The sequence below is a fragment of the Rhinopithecus roxellana genome, chromosome 7 (assembly GCF_007565055.1).
Source record: "Rhinopithecus roxellana isolate Shanxi Qingling chromosome 7, ASM756505v1, whole genome shotgun sequence".
Taxonomy (NCBI): Eukaryota; Metazoa; Chordata; class Mammalia; order Primates; family Cercopithecidae; genus Rhinopithecus; species Rhinopithecus roxellana.
In genome coordinates, this window is record NC_044555.1 from 2658664 (window position 1) to 2683067 (window position 24404).

Genomic DNA, 24404 nt, shown 5'->3' on the forward strand with positions numbered 1-24404 from the left:
AAGACTGTTAATTTGAGTACAAACTGCTATATAGTATGTACTACTCTTTAAAGTTGTCATGCAGATTTTAATAATTAATCAATATTCTAAATATAAATTACTATATGTAATGTAGTAATCTTTTTTTATAAATAAAATTATCTTGTAGAATGCTGTGCTAAATTCTTTCCCTCAGATAGTGACTCTAGAGAAAGAATGGCTGCTTGGACCCTGGTAGGTACATCATGGTGAGAGGCACAAATGTTATCCTGGTAACAACTTCACAAATTATAGACATAGTGCTAAGAGAAAAGATTTCTAAAAGATTAATTTGGTAAAAGCATATGTAGAGAAATCAAGTGACTCAGAGGGACATACACATTCAACTAAGATAACGTTCTCTCAACTGTGCTCCTCAAGATGCTCTACACAAATGGTTTCCATGGAGAAATGACTGAGAAATACTGAGCTAACAATATTAACATTTCCATAGGACTTTTCAGTGACCTTACTATGGAGATGTACATCATAGATTGCAAGGATAGGCAAAGTCTATGCATGTTTTTCAGCTTATTTGACCTTTTCATGAGGATCATATATGAACACCTGATGAACCTGGTTTTCAGTAGGACAATTTTGGAAATGTTGAGATCTTTTATCAACTGGAAATGATAGTATATTTCCTAGTCAAAATATTTTAAATCACTTTATTGATTTTTTAACCACCTGATTGACATAAAAAGCTATACATATTTAATGAACACAGCTTGATGAGTTTGGAGATAATAACAGTTATGTGCTACATAAGGACATTTTGATCAATGGACCACTGTCATGTACATAGTCTGTATACATGCAGGACAGTGGTTCTGTAAGATTATAATATTTTTCTGTAACTTTTCTGTTTAGATATGATTAGATACACAAATGCTTGCCATTGTGTTCCAACTGCCTAAAGTATTCAGTACAGTCACATGCTGTACTGGTTTATAGCCTAGGAGCAATAGGCTGTACCATATAGCCTAGGTGTGTAGTAGGCTGTACCATCTAGGTTTGTGTAAGTACACTCTATGATGTTTGCACAACAAGATCAATCAGCTAACAATGCATTTCTCAGAATGTGTATCTGTTGTTAAGCAATGCATGACTATATACCCCAGTGAAATCATGTCCAGAATCTATGTCATAAACCTATGCATCATCTCCAAAATTTTTCTCCTACCTTCCTTATTTACTGTTATTATTTTTGCATGTACCATAATAACAGTTAAAAAAAGATCTACTCTCTTAGCAAAGTTTTAAATATATAACATTGTTAACTACAAGCCCTATGCTGTACAGTAGATTTGTAGGACTTACTCATCTTATATGACTGAAACCCAGTTAGTATCTTTTTTTTTTTTTTTCTTTGAGACTAAGTCTTGCTCTGTCGCCCAGGCTGGAGTGCAGTGGCACGATCTTGGCTCTCACTGCAAGCCCCGTTTCCTGGGTTCACACCATTCTCCTGCCTCAGCCTCCTGAGTAGCTGGGACCACAGGTGCCCGCCACCGTGCCCGGCTAATTTTTTGTATTTTTAGTAGAGATGGGGTTTCACCACATTAGCCAGGATGGTCTCGATCTCCTGACCTCGTGATTCGCCCACCTTGGCCTCCCAAAGTGCTGGGATTACAGGCGTGAGCCACTGCGCCTAGCCCCTAGTTAGTATCTTAATACTCATTATTTTCCATTTTTATGGCACAAAATAGCTGAGATTATGAGAGATAAGAGTGGCTATTTTTATTGGAACAACGATAGAAGGAGGGAAATATCTACAAGTCTGGGCCATGCGGTGGTGCTGCTATGAATGGCCAAGTAAATACTGGGGTTTGTGATGAAAGATAGGAAAGCCTATCTCAAGAAGGAAAAAAAAAAAGTGTTACAAGAAAGGCAACATTGGCAAGGAAGAAAAACTTGATCTTTAAAACATGTTATTCTAAACAGACTATATTACTTGTTTTCTTGTTTGATTTTCATTGCTAGAACTGGTAATGTTTTTATTGCTCAGTCTATACTTTCTCTTGAACTCAGTGAGTGTGTTTGGGTCTTAATAATTCAGAATATAAAAACTGATGACCTAACATCTTTAGAGTTTGTCAGACTATTTAAGCTATTATGAAAGTGACTGCTTTCTCTTTCTCCAACATAAAAATATTCAGAGGCAGAAAGAGAGACATGAATAATAGAGTTTTTTTCTGCATTTTATTTCCTTGATTTCTGAAACAAATTTAAACAGAACTAAGAAGATAGGAAAACAATCACATCATATTCAGCTAAGTTAAAACTACATATGTCCAAAGGAGAAAAATATACATTATGAAGAGTATCTTGGCTAGCATAGCCAGCTGCCTATCCAATATCCTTTCTTTCCTTCTTAGCTAAAAAAATCCAAATTCTGTTCCGACTAGCAAGGTTTTATAGCTAAGTCACTAATTTTCACATTTTGAATTATGAAGAAAGAAACATACCTACTCAGTTAAAACACTCAATCCTCCCAAGATCCTTAGAAGTTAGGAATGGTCATGTGACACATTTCTGGTTAATGCACTGTCAAGTAAAAACTCTTCTGTGTGGGGCTGCCAGAAAAGCATTTGTTTTCCTTACAAACAGCAGCTGACACTGCTGGAATATGCTTTTACTTTCCTCATTTTCCCTTCTTCCATTTTAAAGTACAGACATAGTGCCTGGAGGCAGAGTAGCCATGTTGAGACCACAGGAAAGAAAGTCTTGCAGGGCGTGGTGGCTCACGCCTGTAATCCCAGCACTTTGCGGGGCTGAGGGAGGCAGATCATGAGGTCAGGAGATTGAGACCATCCTGGCCAACATGGTGAAAATCCATCTCTACTAAAAATACAAAAATTAGCTGGGCGTGGTGGTGTGTGCCTGTAATCCCAGCTACTCGGGAGGCTGAGGCAGGATAATCCCTTGAACCAGGGAGTCAGAGGTTGCAGTGAGCCGAGATTGCGCCACTGCACTCCAGCCTGGTAACAGAGACTCCATCTCAAACAAAAACAAAAACAAAAGCAAAACAAAACAAAAAGAAAGCCTCATGTTGGAGATGACTGGGGTTGAAGGAAAGAATGGGGACATAGGGTTTTGCGGCTGCTGCACACTGACCCTGGAACACATAATTCTGGAAGTCTTGCTCTATGAGAAAAAGAAACTACCTGGATAAGCCACTGTAGTGAGAATGCTGTCACACATAGCTAAACACAATCTTAACACAATAAACTGGAAAAAAAAATCCTTTAATTGCTAAAATTCTTAGAGTGTTTAAAATTATGATTGTTTTTGCATTGATGCGGCAAATTTAATTCTCAGGAGACTTTCATTCATCATTGACCAAAAGTAGACATGAATCATACTGCATTTAACAGTTAAGACAAACATACATATGAATGTAGCTCTATAAAATATTGTTATATTCCAAATACTAAATAAAACTAGTAATCTGTAAAGATAAAGTAAATCAACAATATTTATAAAGTACTTAGTATATACTTAGTGGCTATGTCAAATAGAATATTACACCTTCCTTTACAGGAAATTTAAATTTATTTCAAGGACTAGAAAATAACAATCTAAAAAGTCAAATGACAGCTTACATTTCAATAGAAAAGTTCAAGACAACAGAAGCAGCTTTACAAGAAAATATATAAAGGACAAAATGATTTTGGACTGAATCATTGATTAAAAAGGCCAACACATATTGGCAGCTGGGCACAGTGGCTTATGTCTGTAATTCCAGCACTTTGGGAGGCCAAGCAGGTGGATCACAAGGTCAGTTGTTCGAGACCAGCCTGGCCACCATAGTGAAACCCCATCTCTACTGAAAATACAAAAAATTAGCCAGGAGTGGTGGTGAGTGCTTGTAAATAGAATTCTTTCTTTCTTTCTTTCTTTATTTATTTGAGATGGAGTTTCACTCTTGTTGCTCAGGCTGGAGTGCAATGGTGTGATCTAGGCTCACTGCAATATCTGCCTCCCGGGTTCAAGCAATTCTCCTACCTCAGCCTCTGGAGTAGCTGGGGTTACAGGCATGTGCCACGAGGCCCGGCTAATTTTGTATTTTTAGTAGAGACAGGGTTTCTCCATGTTGGTCAGGCTGGTCTCAAACTCCCAACCTCAGGTGATCCTCCCGCCTCGGCCTCCCAAAGTGCTGAGATTACAGGCGTGAGCTACCATGCCCAGCTCAGAATTCTCTATTTAAACACAATGACAAGCATAAACTTCCTTATCAGAATCCCACTGGTATTTTATGGAAAACACAGTACAGTGACTTTCATCAGAATTCATGTAAATATCCTGGATCAGTTTTGCTTGATAAGATTTTGACAGAAAAGTTTACAGTGAATTGAATTAAAATATAATAAGATATAAATTTCCATTCATAGACTTTGAAATATGTCGTTTAGTATAGTTTATAAGTTTATATAGTTTCTTTAAGAAAAAAGCATATGGTATCATTTTCCATAAAAAGGTAATTGGGAGACTTAGAAAATATGATTTTGTATGTGTGTGTGTGTGTTGGCAACTCTATGACGTTTTTATTTAAGGGGGGGTTATTTTTGTTGTGACTAGAGAATATAAAATAAGTCACATTACTGACATTGACATATCTTTACATCCTTCAGTGAAGATAATAGTGGATTTGATCTCATTAGGTAAAGAAAGAAAATTATATAAATATGGATCAGTCATCCACATGGTCACAAGCTGTCTACCAGAGACATGTACATTGGTTGGAAGATAATTAAAGCACAGAATTTGTAAATATCTTCAGCCAAACAGATTACAACATTAATTTCTTAATTGGCATTTCTTAATTGGCATTTCTTAAATGAGTTTGTGCAGAAATAAAATGATGAGATGAGAAGGGTTGGATTGCTGATCGATGAAAGAGAAAAGCAGAGTAATCAATCTCCTCACCCTAAGATGGCTGTCACCCAACCTCGTGAAATCCACTGGATGCCCATGGAAATAAACCGTGTTTACTTTGTTTTGTTATAATTTGGATGGAGAAATGAGATGTGTAAGAAGTTGAGGGGGGTGGCTGAGAAAACAGAAAAGAAGTAAGAAACATTATCTATTCCCAAGAGGTCTGGGGTCTGGGTTTGTGTTAGGACAATTACATTTACTAAGTGACTTTAGATCAATTAACTAAATTGTCTATAAGTCCTCTCATTTGTTGAATAAGAGAAACTATCTGTAATACCCACTTTCTGCTGGGTTCGTGACAATAGAATAAAACCAAGAAACATTCTGTTTTGTATTACTGCTAGTGTAAATAGCCAGTGCCACTTTACCTACACATTGTCCCATCAGTTCTTCCAAGGCTATACTATACAAGTTGTTTAGTAATCAGATTTCGACCGAATTTATTCAACAAAAGTTATAATCAGAATTATTCTGTAGCTAATTCAAATGCTTTTTGTGTATTGGCAGAGTTTTAAAAAATCATAATTTTTATTAAGTACTTTGACCTTAACAATAACAAAAATTAAATTCATTCAAATAATTATGTCCCATTTAAATATACACTGTACCCACTAAAACTGCTCATTCAATCTTTAGATAATGAAATCTCCCAGGTAAGAGTGCAATGTGTGGTTAAAAACGAATCTTGAACAATGCTATTATCATCTTGTCCAGATTGGCCAGTTTTGTCTCAACCCCAGTCTGGAGAGGTCTTATTGGAGGATAAAATGCCTTTGCCAATTCAATTCCTTATTCAATACAAGTGCAGTGGTTGAGATTTTGTGGTGAATTACCCTGAACACCTCGCCAAACGGAATTGAAAAAAGACTACAATTAACTCAGTACAGGTAATCAGACACCAGTATTATGAAAAATAATATCATATGGCCATCTAAATTCTATTTGTTGATAGCAACACTAGTCTCTACTGCTGCAAACCTCTCTTCATATTTCCCCTTCCACCTCTCTCCCTCCTGTCTCCCTCCACCTCTCTTTCATTTCTTTTGTTTTTTCTCCCTCCTTCCCCTTTTTCCTGCTTGCCTTCCTCTCTTCCTTCCTTTTTCTCCCTTTCCTCCTTCCTTTCCTCCCTTCTTTGTTTTCTCTTTCCTTTCCTTAAGGGTCAGATTTAATAATCACTCTCAGAGCAAAACCCAGGACATATTTTTCCCTGCATTTGATAGATTATGTCAACAAAGAAAACTGCTAATTATTGTCAAATATTGTTTCAGAGCAATTTTACTTAAACGTGATGAAATAGAAAAAAGCATTTTTTAATCAGATTTCTCTGACACTAAGCTATAAGGTACAAATCATCCACTGCTATTGATTCACAATTCTAGAAATTGAACTTTGAACTTCGTGTGTGTTTTACTTCTAAAGGCTTAATTTGCATATATCTCATCTCTATTCTTCTAAAAGGTAATAGTATGTTTTCTACTGTCTAAAATGAAGTAGATTTGCTTAATTTTTTTAAATGACTGTATTCTTAAAACTTAAAAAAATTAAAGTTGTAATTATAGCTTCCATTTTTTTACTGAATATAATTCACTTAGTAAAAATTATTTTTATTTCAACATGGGAGCATTTCACCATTTTCTAAAATAATACTTTAATCAAGCAATACATACTAAAGGAGACCAGAAGCTTTTCACCAAATGTTTTCTGCGTTCAAAGTCTAAAGCTAGTAAAAGGCTAGCTTACTTGAATGTCATGTCCTTATACCCTTTCTGTGGCAAATATTTCAATTACTGTGTGTCTAAGGTTTGGTCTGAATCTCATAACTAACTTCGTCTTGAATCATAAAATGTCTTATTGCATTATCTTATCTAACTTCTGATGCTTTGGAATTATAAATTATAATCCTCACATTCCAATCTGTTCAATATGAAGTTTCCTTATCACATTGCATTCACATTGTCCTTCAAGCTATCTACATTTACTGAGAACTAATTTTTGTATGTGTCATAACCAAACAAATTTATATTTGAGGTATTGGTATATGGATGGTCTTTATTTCAGGTCTACATGTTGCAAAGTTGAGTAGATGACCCTGTTGCTTTAGATCAGCTGTATCCAATCTTTTGGCTTCCCTGGGCCACATTGGAAGAATTGTCCTGGGCCACACATAAAATACACTAACACTAAGGACAACTGATGAGCGAAAAAAAAAAAAAATCACAAAAAGTAATTCATGTTTTAAGAAAGTTTACAAATTTGTGTTGGGTCACATTTAAAGCCATCCTGGGCCGCATGTGGCTCACAGGCGATGAGTTGAACAAGCTTGCTTTAGTACATAATAATTACCCCCTACAAATCTCCTTTATTTGCTCTGTCCTCCAACTTATTCTACATGTTCTTGACTGAGTTCAGTGGACAATTATTGTTTAGTGGTTGGTCAGAACCTTTTCCTTCTTCTATTGTCAACAGACCCCAGTTGCTATTTGGGAGAACTGCCTTTCCCTAATTTTGAGACTTTGGGAGGAGAGGGATTTAAATAAAATTTTCTGCTCTCTTCTAGCTCATGTATTAACATGTGACCCAAGCAAGGTAAACTGGATTCTCTTTTAAGACTTTAAAATTTGAACAGAGTTACACACAGGATGGAGAAAAGAGAATATCACAAACAGACTGGAATACTCCTTGCTAGCCGCATGCCCAGAAAGGCATGCTCAGATTCTTTTTCCTTTTGTAAGTTTTGTTCCATTGCCTTTGTGCTAATTATAGCACATTTACTTTCTGCCTGATTTAATCAGAGAATGATTTCTGTTGCTTGCATCCAGAGAGCTCTAATTGATAGGCAACTAAACTATATTTGATGATTTTATTTTCCTGTTTACAATCCTTTCAGGGTTGCCACTGCCTGTAGGCCATCATCAAAATTCCTCAGTCTGGCAACAAAGGATTCCCATTATTTAGCCCCAGTCCTCTCTATTCAACCTCATCAATTTCTTCTCATCATATACCCTTAACTTCAGCCATATGGAATCACAATTCCTATGACGTACTCTGTTTTTTTTCCACCTCAGTGAAAAGCACAGTCTGCTCCCTCTGCCTGGATTGCCCTTCTCGTTTTATCTAGCTAGGTAATTCCAACTCATTCTGTAATGCTTGGTTTAAGTTTTATCTTCTTCAGGAATATCTTACTGGCATCTGTTCTCTCTCCTGGCTTAGTTTTCCCTGAAGAAAGCCCCAACAACATCACTCACACAATATCAGAGAAGTTGAAAACTATGAGGTTTAAGGGAGAGGACTCTGGAACCAAACTGCTTGAGTTCATATTTCATCATTGTCTCTTTCTTCCTTGATCTTGGGCAAGTTATTATCCTTATTGTGCCTCTGTATCTACCTCACAGTGATGCTGTAAGCATTAAAGAATTCACATGAAGTACTTAGATCAATGACTGGCATATCATTAGTGCTAAGTATGTGTTAGCTATTATCCTAAAATTTATCTCTATCATAGTGTTATTATTTTCTTCCTTCAACCTCTTTTACCTGCACATTCTATGTTGTATAACTTTATTATCTCCCAGGTACTTAGTGGCAGCTCAATAGAAGTTGGTTAAAATAATAAAAATGGATAGGTGTTAGTAAAGTTTTTTTTTCAGTTTATAAAGCCCTTTTGGAATTTTGCCTAATTTTTCACACATCAAACATTAACGTTGGGATTGCTTTATTTAAAACTTTATATAAAATTGATATTGATTTCCTGAAATTATAATAAAATCCTCCCCACACTTACTCCTCCTTCTTATTTCCCCTCTCACAGATATTTGGTTAATGATTATTTAGGGCCATTTTACTGACAATTTGGTGATTGAGGCAATAAAAGTCAAGAACTGACAATGTCTTTATTAATTATTTTTTAATATAAGAGGAAGAGACAGGCAAAGCATCCCACTCTTCAGCAAGCAAGAGAAGGGAGATTAGATTTTTTATAAATATATATGTACATTATATATCATTACCTATAATATGCTATATATAATATTTTAAAAATATTTTTATACTATATATAATTTATAAATCCTATATTTTTGTGTCTCAGAAATGGCTTTTGATTTTTTCCCCTACATTATTATTATTATTATTTTTCTGAGACAGAGTCTCACTCCGTCGCACAGGCTGGAGTGCAATGGCGCAATCTCAGCTCAATGGAACCTTTGGTCAAGGATTCAAGTGATTCTCCTGCCTCAGCCTCCCTAGTAGCTGGGATTATAGGCATGTGGCACCACACCCGGCTAATTTTTGTATTTGCAGTAGAGATGTGGTTTTGCCATGTTGACCAGGCTGGTCTCAAACTCCTGACCTCAAGTGATCCATCTGCCTCAGCCTCCCAAAGCACTGGGACTGCAGGCGTGAAAAATTGCACCTGGCCCTCTACGTTAGTTTTTGACCTATATTTAAAGACAATCTCTGCGAGGCGGCATCAAATTAGTAGTCCTTTCTGAAAAGGACAAATTTATTTAGAGAACTCTGGAGACTACTGAGCACATCAATGGCTTCCCTAAATGCAGGACTCGCAAACCTGTCACAAGGAAGTGTAGACTTTCTCTCCCAATCTATTATTAGGTAACTTCTGCAGGAAGCTATAATGTCAATGGTAGAATAGGGTACAGAAGTGGAAACAAGCTCTCATTTCCATATAGTATTATGATGTGATATACAGTTTGCATAATATAAATGCCATCATTGGTCAGATTTCTAGAGTTCGTGGTGGACCCAAATATAATTACTAACATTTGTTCAATACTAGCAGTAAGCAGTAAGCAAGGCAAAGTGGGAAGCATTTTTCATGTACCAACAAACTTAATTCTGATAACAAACTGCAAGGCAGATAGTACAACTACCCACATTTTATAGATAGACAAACTTGGGCTCAGGGAGGCTGAATAACTTACTCAAGGTCACATAGCTTGGGAGCCAAGCTTTGAACCCAAACAATCTCACTTCAAAACCTGGGCTTTAAACGTTATAAAATATTGTTTCCTTTGGTAAATAAAAGTCCTGGGAGTATTATATAACTCAATGTGGTATTGTGAAAGAACATACCTCTTGTTTCTGTATGTATCAGTACATAGCAACTATAAAATGCTCAGCATAGTGTCTGACATAGACTACATCTACATCTACATACAAATCACTAAATAGTAATTGCAGTTACAGTTATTACTGCAGCAATAGTATGTATTACTTGTAGTATATGTGTTATTACTTGCTACATATACTGCAGTATATGTAGCAAGTAATAACACTGGCTTAGGAATCAAACGGACTTGGATTTGAATCCTTGTTCTGCTACTTACTGGGAATTTGACATCTATGAGCCTCAGTTATGTTTTCTGAAAAATGTGGCTATAATTACTTTTTATAAAGCAGAAGTAAAACAAATTTTCATGTACATATATGTGGTATTTACATATATTTATATACATCCATATCCATAACTATATTGTGAATGTGAATGTGTATTCTGTGTGCTCTGTACTCAGAATAGGAAACCAAGATTCAGAGATGGCTTGACTACAGTCATCATTTGCAAATGGCACTGAATTCAGGTCTTCTGTATTCAAGCCCAAGGCCTTTAAATGCAGGTTGTTTACTATCAAATTACTTTATTCCTACTGAATTGCTGAAATTTATTTTACAAAGAAATTCCCCTTACTCTGTCTGCCTCACTTCTTATTTTTTCAAAAGGTAGTACTTTAATACCTAAATACCTTCAGTACAACTTTCTATTTCTTTAGAAAGACTTGAAAGCTGTTACAAGTGAAAAAACTTTAATGTATAACAATTCCAAAATTATTTTTCTTAACCATTCACATATATAAAAGATGTATAGTATATTTGATCTAGTTACGTAAACCATATTTATATAAATGTATTCTAATGCTTCCAGTTGATGTCATAATTTTATCAAATGGATTACACTGAGGCTGAAAAATGAACTTTTTGTATTAAAAACATGTTCATTTGAACATGGCATTGCGTAAATGCCAACATTAAGATCTAGGGTATTTTAAAACATCTTATGTTTTGTTACTTTTCTCTTTTTAATTTATATCTCTCTTTCAATAATCCTTATCATTGGAGGAGGAAAATTGGCACAGACAACTTAGAAGAGGGGATGATAATCAATTCCCAGAGTATTGTATTTGATTCTGCAATATGTTGGGCTGCATAGTGCCAAAACAAACAGTATAAATGTAAATAGCTCCGTTGAGTGATTTATTTGGTATAAAACAGATTTTTTAAAATACCAGGTTGTTTAGTAAATTTAACTCAGCCAACTATTCTTGTAAGGTTTCTGCTTTTTTTGTATATTTCCTTTTTAATGTATGGCTACTTTTGTTAATTGCATTAATTTATATCCTTGATTATACTTAGGCTGAATAGTCAGAGTAATGTGTTTGCTGAGAGAGAAACAGTTGCCTAAGAACTGGTGGGAAATGGTCTAGGAGAGTAAAGTGATTGGTGGAAAATCTTCATTTTAAAGAAAAACTTCTGCCAACTTTTATCATTTTTTTCTCATACCTTCTGCTTGATGATCATCTCGTTGATATCCTCAAGGTCACCCACCATCACCCTCTGTGATTTTATAACTCGACCAAGCAGAGAAAGCCAGTCGGTAAGTTCTGTCCAAGCCCGGTTGAAATCTGCCAGAGCAGGTACCTCCAACATCAAGGAAGATGGCATTTCTAGTCTGGAGATGGCAGTTTCCTTAGTAACCACAGGTTGTGTCACCAGAGTAACAGTCTGACTAGGAGCTAAAATATTTTGGGTTTTTTGCAAAAAGGAAAAAAGAAGAAAAAGAAAAATTAGAAACACAAGCTAAAGAGCCAATTCCAATAACAATAAGTCAAATTTAATTGAAGAGTAACAATTTGAGCCAAACTTTTATTCATGACATTCTATATATTTTTCTAACAATGTGGATACTTTGTTCAGCAATACATGGTAGAAAATTAAAAGATTCAATCTTTTCATTAATATACATTTAACAATTTTTTAAAAAATGATTTTGCTCATTCTCATTCCTGGACAAGTAATTTAAGTTAAATAAGTATTCTCAATAACAGTAATAAACACTGTGGAAGTGGTGAAGAAAACAAAAGTTTTCAGACCTTGCCAGGGGAATAAATTTTACTTATTTTTTTTCATTCAAGGGAAAAAAAAGGCAAAACAAGATGGGATAAGATCTTCTTTCTGACTTAAAATTCCCTTGAACAGGAAGTAAATTAATTCAGAGCTGGACCCTAGGGAAATCAAAGTCAGTGAAACGTTCTTGTCTTAGCTCTGTATTTTATACTGGGAGCAGTTTATCATATTTTTTTTTCTTTTTATTTCAAATTGTTAGTAGACTGGCTAGCAGCGAAGAAAAACCGAGATACAATATTTTCTTAAAAATGAGAGCTAGTTCTTCTATTTAGACATGAAACACTGTTTCAAAGTCGTTAAATAAATTGTAATATGAATAGTGTTGGACACTGTAGAGTAAGTCAGCCTATGATAATGGTTAAGATGTGCAGTACTAGAATTAAAATGCTTGGTAGACAATCCTACTCTCTGCCTTAGGAACTCTGGGACCTTGATTAAGCCACATAACCTCTCTAAGTTTCAGTTGTAACATTTGTTCAATACTAGCAGTAAGCAAGGCAAAGTGGGAAACATTTTTCATATATTTACCTTAAAAGAGGAATAATAATAGGGTAAATGTCATAAGGGCAGTGTGTAGATTCAATGAGTAGTACAAGCGACACATGTATGACAATGCCAGAAACAACAGCATAACCATCATCACAATAATATTATTACAGCACCTGACACTATAGTAGGTAATCAATGATGTTAGGTATTAATGTTTTTATAAACATTTGGCTAGTAAGAAACACAGTGATGAAAAACTGTGGTGAAAAACTGGAGATAAGGCCCCAAAATGTGAAATACTTGGGGAATAGTCAGTCAAAGGTCTCTGTGTGGCCCTATATTGATTGAAAAGGGCTGAACTTGCTGGTGTGAATTAATACTAAATACCAACACATAGCTGGGCTATCAGAGGTGAGTGGCGAGGGGAAGGAATGCCTAATCAAGTTTATAGACAATGAACTCAGGAGCATAATATAACCAGAAGATTGGTGGCAAAATTATTGGACTATGTAGTTCGGAATAAAAGGTTTCAAGGAAAGCTGCAAAAGACATCTCAACAGGAGACTCAGAGGCATGGACAACTAGTGAACTATTCTAAGAACACTAAAAAAAAAAATGAGACATTGAATTTTCATTCTGAGGTAGCCATTCATTAATTTTTATGGCTATGTAACTGTGTTTTTAAGGTTGTCTCCTCATTAGAGAAGAAGATGAGTAGAATGGAAGAATGTTTCTTGTCTTTCAAACTTCTCAGGGACACAAACAGTTTTCTGTGAATGAAGGAATATTGATCAATGCAGACAGAAAAAAATAGTGTTTTAAGTGTCAGATAGAATAAAGAAATTTATGTCAAGAAATAATGATTCAAAGGCAGTACACTGAGGCGATAAAGAAAAAATTTTGCTTCTCAAAGCTATCTGACTACTCTGAGGCTCTTTCTAGAAAGAATTAAATGTAATGTAAAGAAGGAATAGCGTTTTGTGTCACAGTCCAGGAGAAGAAATCATGGAAGCAAACAAGATCTAGAAATCTTAAAAGGGATTCCAGGAAAGGAGCTAAATATCCAGAGAAGATGCATGTGTGAGGATGAAAAGAGAGCTAAATTAAAATATCACTGTAGGAACTAACTGCAGAACACCAGGTTGACTGGCAAATGTGGATGGAGTGTTCCTAAAATAGATACACAATGTATACGGAGGCAATATACAGCAGTTTAGGAGGGTTTCAAGCTTATGAGAAGTGTCAGAAAATGCTTTTTTAAAAAGTGACTTATTGAAAATTTGACCCTCAAATGAGAGCAGAAACAAGAGATTTTTTTTTTTTCTCCAGACTTACTTCTGACCATGAAAGAAGTACCTAATGAGGTGGAAATGATCATGTCACACTAAATTTCAATAGAGTGGAGGATGAGGAAGTAGAAAATTATCAGACTTCAACAAGCCGACCACTGTTTCCTGAAAAGCACGTTTGGAAAAAGACAGAAAAGAAGAAGGAAAGAAGAAAGGAAGTCAGGAAGTCAGGGAGGGAGGGAGGGAGGAAGGAAAGAGGAAGGGAGGGAGTGAGGGAATCAATTGAAAAGCAAGGCAAGACAAGGAAGGCAGGAAGGCAGGAAGGCAGGAAGGAAGGCAGGAAGGAAGGCAGGAAGGAAGGAAGGAAGGAAGGAAGTCAAGCCGTCGGGGAAGGAAGGAGGAAGGAAGGGAGGGAGGGAGTCTATTGAGATGCAAGGCCAGGGCCTGAGACTCAAAAAGGGAGGATGGTTCATGATGACTAAATATGCCATTGGGATAATAAATTAGTGGACACATATTCAGAGGAAGATGGAGAGGTCTAGCAATGCAGCCATCTCTGCACCAGTCATGGGCAGATAATCTCATCTATAGACCCATCAGGCCAGTATTTCTGGTCTCCTCTTCTCCGGCGTTTACCAACTGAAGAACATCTGTACACAGCTGGGAAAGGGAGGGGAAACCATATCAGACTTTTTCACTGCTCTATCTCTTGTATCTTGCACATGTCCTGGAGTATAGGAGGTGCTCAATTGATTCCTTTTGAATCTAAAAATAAAAATCAATGTGCAGTAAGCTCTTTAGTGAAGTTAGAGGTCTTCTACATACAATGAGTACTAAAATTTAACAACCACCCATTAGACTGGAAGAATGGAGGCTAGAACACAAAACCTGCCTAGGTTTTTACCAGTTAGGTGATTTTAGCTATTTTCAAAAGAAGAAGATAAAGGAGGAAGACCCACTGCTTGGGGCAGACAATGAAAGATCAAATATTAAAGAGAGAAAATACAGCCAGTCAATTTATTCACCTCCAACCCCACACACATACATTTTTTTTTCTATGGAAGGGAGAAAAGCAGGAAATAGCTCTGAATCAGAAAGCAGGGTGTAGCATGTTTAGGCTTTCTAGGACCAGATTGTTGTATTTGAATCCTTGCTCTATTTATTTTGTAGCTGTGTAACTATAGTCAGATGAATCTCCATTTACTCCTCCGTAAAATGGCGATTATAACAGTACTTCCTTCATAGACAATTGGCCTTACTATTTCCTAAATAGACAGTCTTGGGAAAGTAATGTTCACTGACACTGGAGGCATCTTGTGCTAAGAAATTATACTATGCCTGCTACACTGAACATCTTGACCCTCAAGAGTTTTCACTTGTGTAACTATGAAAACAGTACCCATCTAATGGAATTGTGTTACGGATTTTATGACATGATACATTAAGTCACCTCCTAGGATTGTTCTGACTGTAAGTACACTATGTGGACTTTTTTCTTCCTCTTTTTCCTGTGTTTCTCACACAATGGTTATTGGTTCCTCATGTTCTACATTCGTATGGGATTTTATGCTCTGTACTCTGAACCAGACTTGATACTCCAGGCTTACCTCTCTCTATTCTTTCCAGGCTCCTCCACACCCATGTCTATTCTGCATTCTCTCATGAGTACAGGCCATTTCAAACCTTGTGCCCTTTCATACGCTTTCTATACTTCTTGAAAACTTTTCTCTCCTGTTTCCAGACAAAAATCTCATTTTCTCTTTAAATGCCAACTCTAGATTTCTATGTTTTGGGGAGGATCAGAATAAGAAGTGTGTAACTAAAATATCTCTATGAGGAACAGAATTATACCTTTCTTGTGGGTCCTAAACACTTTTTAGTCTTCAACATTTTCTCACTTAAATCTAGTTATCACTAGGAAAGACAAAATCTTGCACCACTATTAGGTTTTAGAGGATTTTGAAAGTGTCTAGAGGATAGCCGACAGTAGTTGAGAGTTGTTTTCTAAAGTCAGAAACTTCGGGTCTCAAGGAATATACTTTAAAACATAAAGTAGAAAGAGGCTAATCTTCATAGACCTCTCACACATTAGAGCCAATTCTGTTCAGAAAAACATTACTTATTTTATGTTTTCTAAAAAGACTTGCCTCTAGGTTCATGCATGCATATATTTTTTCATTTTTTAATCAAAGTGTCTCAAAGGAGAAGTTTTGAGGTCCTGAAAAAAATTATCTTTTTTTTTTTTTTTTTTTTTTTGAGATGGAGTATTGCTCTGTTGCCAGGCTGGAGTGCAGTGGCGTGATCTCAGCTCACTGCAACCTCTGCCTCGCGGGTTCAAGCAATTCCCCTGCCTCAGCCTCCCGAGTATCTGGGACTACAGGCATTTTCCACCATGCCTGGCTAATTTTTTGTATTTTAGTAGAGACGGGGTTTTGCCATGTTGGCCAGGATGGATTCAATCTCCTGACCTCGTGATCCGCCTGCCTCGGCCTCCCAAAATGCTAGTATTACAGGCATGAGCCACCGCGCCTGGCCTATTTATCTTATTTTATTACACATATCACATTGATTCTTATTGCACTTTCAGATGCCGTTACCTCTATCTGACACATATGAGGTTCTTTCTTTTCCACCATGGCATAGTATTAGAAATATATGCAAATCACCCTTTTCAGTGAAGTGTAGGCTGGTCCGATCTGTTACTGGTTTTGCAGAGTCTGAGTCACCTGTTCATAGTTCTAAGGATCAGGCAGGGTTATATTGTTGTGCCAAGGATATTTCCTGTTAACTCGACATTTTAAAAGACTGAAAGAGGATTTGTTTTGCTAAGAGTGCCTGAACCCATAATCTAGAATGGGTAAAGAGTTAGGATATATAAACTATTACACAGAATTTTCAATGATGTTCTGGGCTGGGTCTCCAGTTGTCATCCCTAAGGAGCATGGGAAATGGCTTCCCCTCTAGCTGGCGGAAATCTTTTCCTCTGTACCCTATTTAACCTTAACCCCAAGTCTGATCATGCCTGGGTGTTCACCCCTTGCCTTATGCCCCTATCTTGGGTTATAAGAAGCTGGCTCTGGGATTCGCTGGCTCATATATCAGCCTCTCTATCTCAGAGACTAAGGGTATTCTTCTCAAGTCCACCAGAGGGACTGTCTTTTCCTGCCCAGGGTCCTTACTGAAAATAGTCTTTCTGATGTTATGCTATGAAAGGTTCCTCCAGTAACAGATTTGGGTGGGTTTTGTTTGTTTGTTTTTTTGCTAAATCACCTTATGCCAGAAACCAGATGCATTACAATGTACAAAATTAAACTGTATATCTAGGTAGACAGATAGATACACACAGTGTATGTGTGTGTGTGTGGGTGTGGGTGTGGGTGTGGGTGTGTGTAAAGAGAGACAGAGACAGAGCAAGAGAGAGAGAGGGCATCTGAATAGTCTGAGGACATACTATGTAACATAATACCTTTCTCATGCATTCATTAGAAAATTAAAATGACTCTACTAAAACTGTGATTTTCCCTCCATAAGCAGACAGAAAATCAAGCTCAAAATAGCTGAAATGAATTGAGTTTGGTACACCAGAATGGTAGCATGAATAACGGTAGGTGTAATATACTATTGCAAACCACAGCTTTGCTCTGAGTATTTTGTTAATTAAAAGGTGTTGGCTTTAGGAAGGAACTCTTATTTTTTTCAAGCGTTTGAAGAACATTTCTCTAGTCTGAAAATTTAATTGGTTTCAGGAGTACATGATTAGTCAGACTAACAGCTTTACTTAGAGCTTTAAAGGGGCTACTAAATCTTTTAAAACACACACACAATGTGTTTGGCATATTTCCTTTGAAGTATTCACACGTGGTTTTCCTGTAATTCACAGGTCTCCTTTGGTTGATAAGAAAGCAAGAAGCATATACTCTATTTCTAGCTTTGTTGAATGTGGGTAACTTTTTTTGTTTGCTTTATTTTTATATTTGAAAAATCACTCAACTTACAAAATAAGTTATTGGACTCACATTAACAATTCTATGAGGGAATATCTAAAAAGTGCTGTTAAATATTCCCTTCCTCCTTATCATTCCATGTTAACAGAGGACAGCAACGTTATATGTGGTCAAATTGCATTACTATTTAAAACTATGGGGAATAGGAAAGATTGTTAGCAACTTCCATTTACTAGTAGATAAAATAACTCTCCTCCATGTAAGCAACATTGGAGAATATTTTCTTTCTGAATATTTGAAAGGACGGCACGTGGTTTAATGAATTACTTAAGAGTTCAAGAGAGCTTCTTAAGAAAATTTGAAATTATGTCTAGATTCAGAGAAAGAACAATCTATTGTGTAGGTAAGGAAGAATTTCACATCTTCCCTCTAAATATTTACAGTCTGCACATACAAGTTGGAAAATTAGAAACCAACACTATGAACACATAAACACTTATTTTTGTCTGCATTCTTTTCTGTCACTCTAAAGAGTAAATAAAATATATGATACATCTATCATCAATAATTCTCATTTAGAAAAATAAATGCTTGCACTCTATATAGGCAAGGCCAGAGTACCAGAACTCAAGGATTCATGATTACCATTTGTATTTCTGGATTTCAGAAAAAAAAATGTTAAGTTTGGGAGCCATGGATTTTAAAAGTTTAATGGTGCTATTCACTTACATTTTAATAGATTATTTCTTGCTATTAAAAATATAATCCAAATAAATATTTGCTACTATTTTTAAGTAAGATAAATTACCACCAACACTGCCATCACCCCCATCATTTACTCAGTGATTCTTATGTGCCAGGCAAGGTTCTTCATAAACGTTCTTTTATTTCACCTTTAACAAACAATCTTCAGGGTAGGTGTTATCATCTCCCTTTTACCAAGGTAAGGAAACTTGTTCAGGATCTCACATTAACAAGTGATGTTTCCAAGACAATGTGCTCAACCACTGCACATATTTCTAAGAATCATAGGACATCAGGTATCTTTCTTACATGTCTCATTCAATATGCAATAATTGTTAATCACTCAAATACTTCTGACTCTAAGGGCTACAACTTATAATATATATGGTACCCATGAAATATATCTAATATCCATTTTAATTTGGGAGAGAAGATTATTTGATATAGCTATAAAAATATGGATTGTAACAATCAAGCGCATCTAGCATCCACTCACAACTTAAATACTACCCTTGAGAAATATCTCCAACCTGACTTTAAACATATATCCTTCCTTCACTAATTTGAATAGAGAAATAATCACTGTCTTTTCCTGTTTTAGTTGGCATCATTTAAGTGCCCTTCTATAACTAACATTATATGAATTAATCTACATGCACTCAGTGAAAAGCAGGGTTTCTCAATCTCAGCACTATTAACAGTTTGTCCCAGGTAATTCTTTGTCGTGAGTGGCTGTCCTGTGCATTGTAGGATCAGAATTGCTTGTCAGTATCCGTGGCCAGAGCTCCCTCCTAGATGTACAACCAAAAACGTCTCCTGACATTACCAAATGCCTCCTGAGGAAAGAAAAATTGCTTATGGTTGAGAATGTCTCAATTAAAATAATTTGCCATCTCTCCCTAGCCACCCACCTCTCATATAGCTGCTTAGACTTTGTGCTGGACATCATTTATGCCTATCCAAGTTTGTTTTCTCTCATTTCTCAGAAGTAGAAATTAAGAGAAATTGTTAAGGGCTTCTCTTTCCCACATGATATTGGGCAGGCACTGAAGAAACACTAAACCACAAACTTATGGCTGCCAATGAATAATAAACAATATGACACAGGAAGTGTCTTAGTGACAAAAATGACAGCATCTCTGCCGGAGACTAAATGTCCACAGATTCTCTTCTTGCATTTATACTTTTGTCAAGAGATATTCCAGATTCTCCTATCAAGAGCTGTAGTCTATTTCTCCACACCTTGAATATGGATTGGTCAAGTCACTTGTTTCGGCTAATGAGGTGTCAGCAAACACGACGTAAGCAGAGGTTTAAAAATGTTTGGGTGTTGGGCTATGCTTGGAACCCTTCCACCACTATGGAACTATGCTAGCCTGATGAATAATTACAGGCAGGTGATCCTGTCACCCACACTGTCTCAACTTATAACCAAAAAGTTATACCAGACATTTGAATGCCACATGTGGTCATCAACTACCAGCTGACCATGAATGCATGAATGAGCACAGCTGAGTCTAGCAAAAGAATCACCTTGATAAACCAAACCCCAAGCAGAATCAAGAATCATGAGCTAAAAAAAATAATGATTCTTATTTTAAGTCTCTACATTTGGGGTAGCTTGTTACACAGCAATAGATAGCTGATACAGCATTCATTTTAACCTATTAAACACTTGTATGCAAAACACGATTTAAAATTCCCTTCCCATTACCACAGAAATTAAAAGAAAAATGCTTATCCAGCAGAGAGAATGCAGTGGGAAAGAGAGAGTCTTTAAGTTAAAATGTGGAATGGAATTCCACAGAGAATGGAAGATTCACATAGTCAGTCTATAAGGCCAATAAATCAGGCAGCCAGCATTTGATAGGACATTTGAAGAAAGTAACAGTTTTAGCAGAAATTCACTATTAGTGCACGAAGAGCTTTGTATGTGAAAAAAGTAGAGTATGTAATAATAAGAGCCAAGGAGTAGGCAGCCCAGTGCAGAAGACGAGGGAAGAAAAAGCCAGATGAAACCATAATAAAGACCATGCTATTGATGAAGGGTGGTCATCAATTGCAAAACTGATATCGGAATAAAATCCATATAACCATTTGAGTATAACCAGCTAGAGAACATTGTGTAGTTCTTATTACAGAAAATACACTGCTATTCTACCAACATTCTGAGCACCTTAAAAAATTCCTGAATTAAATCATTTATTCTGATTTAGGTTTGTTTATTCAATATTTTAAAATAGAGCTTCTCCTACCTGAATGTTAGAGATGAGACTCTGCAGTGAAACCTAAGCAAAATGAGGTAAGCAGTGTTTTCTACAGAATTCAGTCTAAATCTCTTATTTGTTTGGGAGAGTTACATTTTTACCTTAAGTAGCAAAATAATTAGCCATGTGTTTTGAAAGTTGTTATATAATGAATAAGATCCTCTACCATGTGTCAGGCCCTCACAAGCCTCATCCACCAGAGGAGATGATAAACTATTTGACGTAATTATCAGAATCATCTTTTCCTTCCTCACAACAAAACCAAAGGTCTAACAAATAACACAGTCTCAATCAAAATTTGTTGTTGTTTTCACAATTAGAATGAGGTGCAAGTTGCAGTGTACTAAGCACAGTCCTTAGGTGTAATTCCGCTCTCTCTCTAAATATATATATGCATATGTATATATAGTCTAAATATATATATTTAGAGAGAGACAGGGAAGTTATACAAATTAATATAACAGAGTTATATAACTCTGATTTACAGTTTCCTCAGAGTTTCAATCTAGAACTTCATCAGGGAGAAAAAAGAGGAACCATTAGTGCAATGTAAATGGAACAATATTAAATAGTCTTAAAATGTAGATAAACTATTTTCTTTCGAATCAATTATAATATATTTGCACAAAATTTGGACAGCATAAAAATGCCGTTTTAGTCATTTTCTCCACTGGTTCTTCACTATACCACTCTGGTGTGGATAGGGAACACATGATTACTATCAATTTAGAGAATAGGAAACTAAATTCAGATAAATTAAAATGCTTCTTCAAGATCAACATTTAGTAAATTAGATGAAAGGCTCTGAGCAATCTGTATTTTAAGAAGAAAGGCTCTGAGGTGAGTAATTAATAAGGAATTCATCAAAAACAATTAACCTGATTTAAAAATGGGCAAGGATTTAAATAGACATTTCTCCAAAGAAAATATATACACAGCCAACAAGCATCTGAAAAGATACTCAACATCATCAATCATCAGGGAAATGCAAATGAAAAATAAAAACCACAATGAGATATTACCTCACAACCATGAGGATGACCATGATCATAAACAGAAAATAACATATGTTGGCAAGGATGTGGAGAAATTCAAACACTTCTGCATTGTTGGTGGGAATGTAAAAAGGTGTAGACACTATGGAAAACAGTATGGAGGTTCCTCAAAAAATAAAAATAAAAATAGAATTATCATATAATCCAGCAATCCCATTTCCGGGTGTACAGATGGTCCCCAACTTACTAAGGTCTAACTTGTAATTTTTGGACTTTACAATGGTGTGAAAGTGATATGTACTCATTAAGAAACCATACTTCAAATTTTGAATTTTGAGCTTTTCTGGGGCTAGTAATATGCAATATGATACTCTTTTCTGGAAGATATTGGGTTGCAGCAGTAAGCCAAATCTTCCATTAAACCACGTCATCATGAGGATAAATAATTGATACTCTACAATGTACTGTGTGTTGCCAGATGATTTTGCCCAGATGTAGGTTAATCCACATGTTCTGATCATATTTAAAGTAGGCTAGGCTAATCCACGATGTTTGGTAGGTTAGCTATATTAAATTAATTTTTAACATGATATTTTCAACTTACGGGCTGATTGGGATGTAATCCCAGTGTAAATCAATGAACATCTGTATATCCAAAAGAATTAAAAACAGTATCTTAAAGAGATATTTGCACACTCATATTAACTGTGGCATTATTCACAATAGCCAAAAATTGAAGTAACTAAAAGGTCCATTGATTGATAAATGGATTTAAAAATGTAGTATAGGACACAATGGAATATTACTCAGCCACAAAAAAGAAGGAAATCCTTTCATATGCTACAACATAGGTGTACCTTGAAGACATTATGCTAAGTGAAATAAGCCAGTCATAAAATGACAAATATTGCATGCTTCCATTTATATGATATATCTAAAGTAGTCAAACTCTTTAGAAACAGAAAGTAGAATGGTCATATTGCCAGTGCTGGGGTACAGGGAGCAATGGGAGCTCTTCAATGGGTTTGGAGTTTCGGATTTGAGAGATGAAAACATTCTAGAGATTTGTTGAATAACAATGTGCATATAGTTAACACTACTGTTTTGTACACATAAAACAGTTAAGCTGGCAACTTTTTTAAATGTGATTTTTGCTTTTAAACCACATTTTTTTTTTTTAATTATACTTTAAGTTCTGGGATACATGTACAGAACGTGCAGGTTTGTTACATAGCTGTACACGTGCCATGGTGGTTTGCTGCACCCATCAACCCGTCATCTACATTAGGTATTTCTCCTAATGCTATCCCTCCCTCTGCCCCCCAGTCCCCCAACAGGCCCCAGTGTGTGATGTTCCCCTCCCTGTCTCCATGTGTTCTAATTGTTCAACTCCCACTTATGAGTGAGAACATGTGGTGTTTGGTTTTCTGTTCTTGTGTTAGTTTGCTGAGAATGATGGTTTCCAGCTTCATCCATGTCCTTGCAAAGGACATGAACTCATCCTTTTTTATGGCTGCATAGCATTCTATGGTGTATATCTGCCACATTTTCTTTATCCAGTCTATCACTGATGGGCATTTGGGTTGGTTCCAAGTCTTTGCTGTTGTAAACAGTGCTGCAATAAACATATGTGTGCATGTGTCTTTATAGTAGAATGATTTATAATCCTTTGAGTATATACCCAGTAATAGGATTGCTGGGTCAAATGGTATTTCTGGTTCTAGATCCTTGAGGAATCACCACACTGTCTTCCACAATGGTTGAACTAGTTTACAGTCCCACCAACAGTGTAAAAGTGTTCCTATTTCTCCACATCCTCTCCAGCATCTGTTGCTTCCTGACTTTTTAATGATCGCCATTCTAACTGGTGTGAGATGATATCTCATTGTGGTTTTGATTTGCATTTCTCTAAAGACCAGTGATGTTGAGCTTTTTTTCATATGTTTATTGGTCACATAAATGTCTTCTTTTGAGAAGCGTCTGTTCATATCCTTCCCCCAATTTTTGATGGGTTTGTTTTTTTCTTGTTAATTTGATTAAACCACATTTTTTAAAAAGGGAATTCACAGACCAACCAAATTGTGGACTTTTTAAAACTCCCTTCTGTGCTAAGGAGATTTAAAAGAGATTTTTTTTGAGTGCTATAATAAATATCATCCTGTAAATTCCAGTGGTTCTGATATATTAAGGTCCAGTGGAAAATAATTGATTTATTTTATGTCCTCACTACTCCTACTTGCATTCTCAATGCAATCTTTGTGGGGTAAGCAGAATATGCCAGTGCCTCTCTGTAGTGGATACTATAATGCTTCATCAAGATCCTCTTCTGGAGTAGATGCACCCACACCACAAATATTATTCCAAGTATTTGTAGTGTGGGTACATCTACTCCAGACTAATAATATCTGCAAAAGGATCACAGCTGCATTTCTTCCTGGGTGCCTGCTCTTGGCTAGTTCAAAGATACAAAAGTCTCTGCCCATTTGCCTCAATTTGGGAGAACTCCGAAAGACCACCACAGCCCCA

At 36.1% G+C, this 24404-nt stretch overlaps 1 protein-coding gene across 3 annotated transcripts in view; it reads right to left on the bottom strand.

Annotated features, from left to right (window-relative positions):
* DMD (dystrophin) overlaps positions 1-24404 on the bottom strand; it is a 2245117-nt gene that overhangs the window by 688845 nt on the left and 1531868 nt on the right. For all 3 annotated transcript variants that reach the window (XM_030933724.1, XM_030933725.1, XM_030933726.1), the window contains one exon: positions 11527-11759. In XM_030933724.1, the coding sequence (XP_030789584.1) occupies positions 11527-11759 (233 nt within the window). The remainder of the gene's footprint in view (positions 1-11526; positions 11760-24404) is intronic.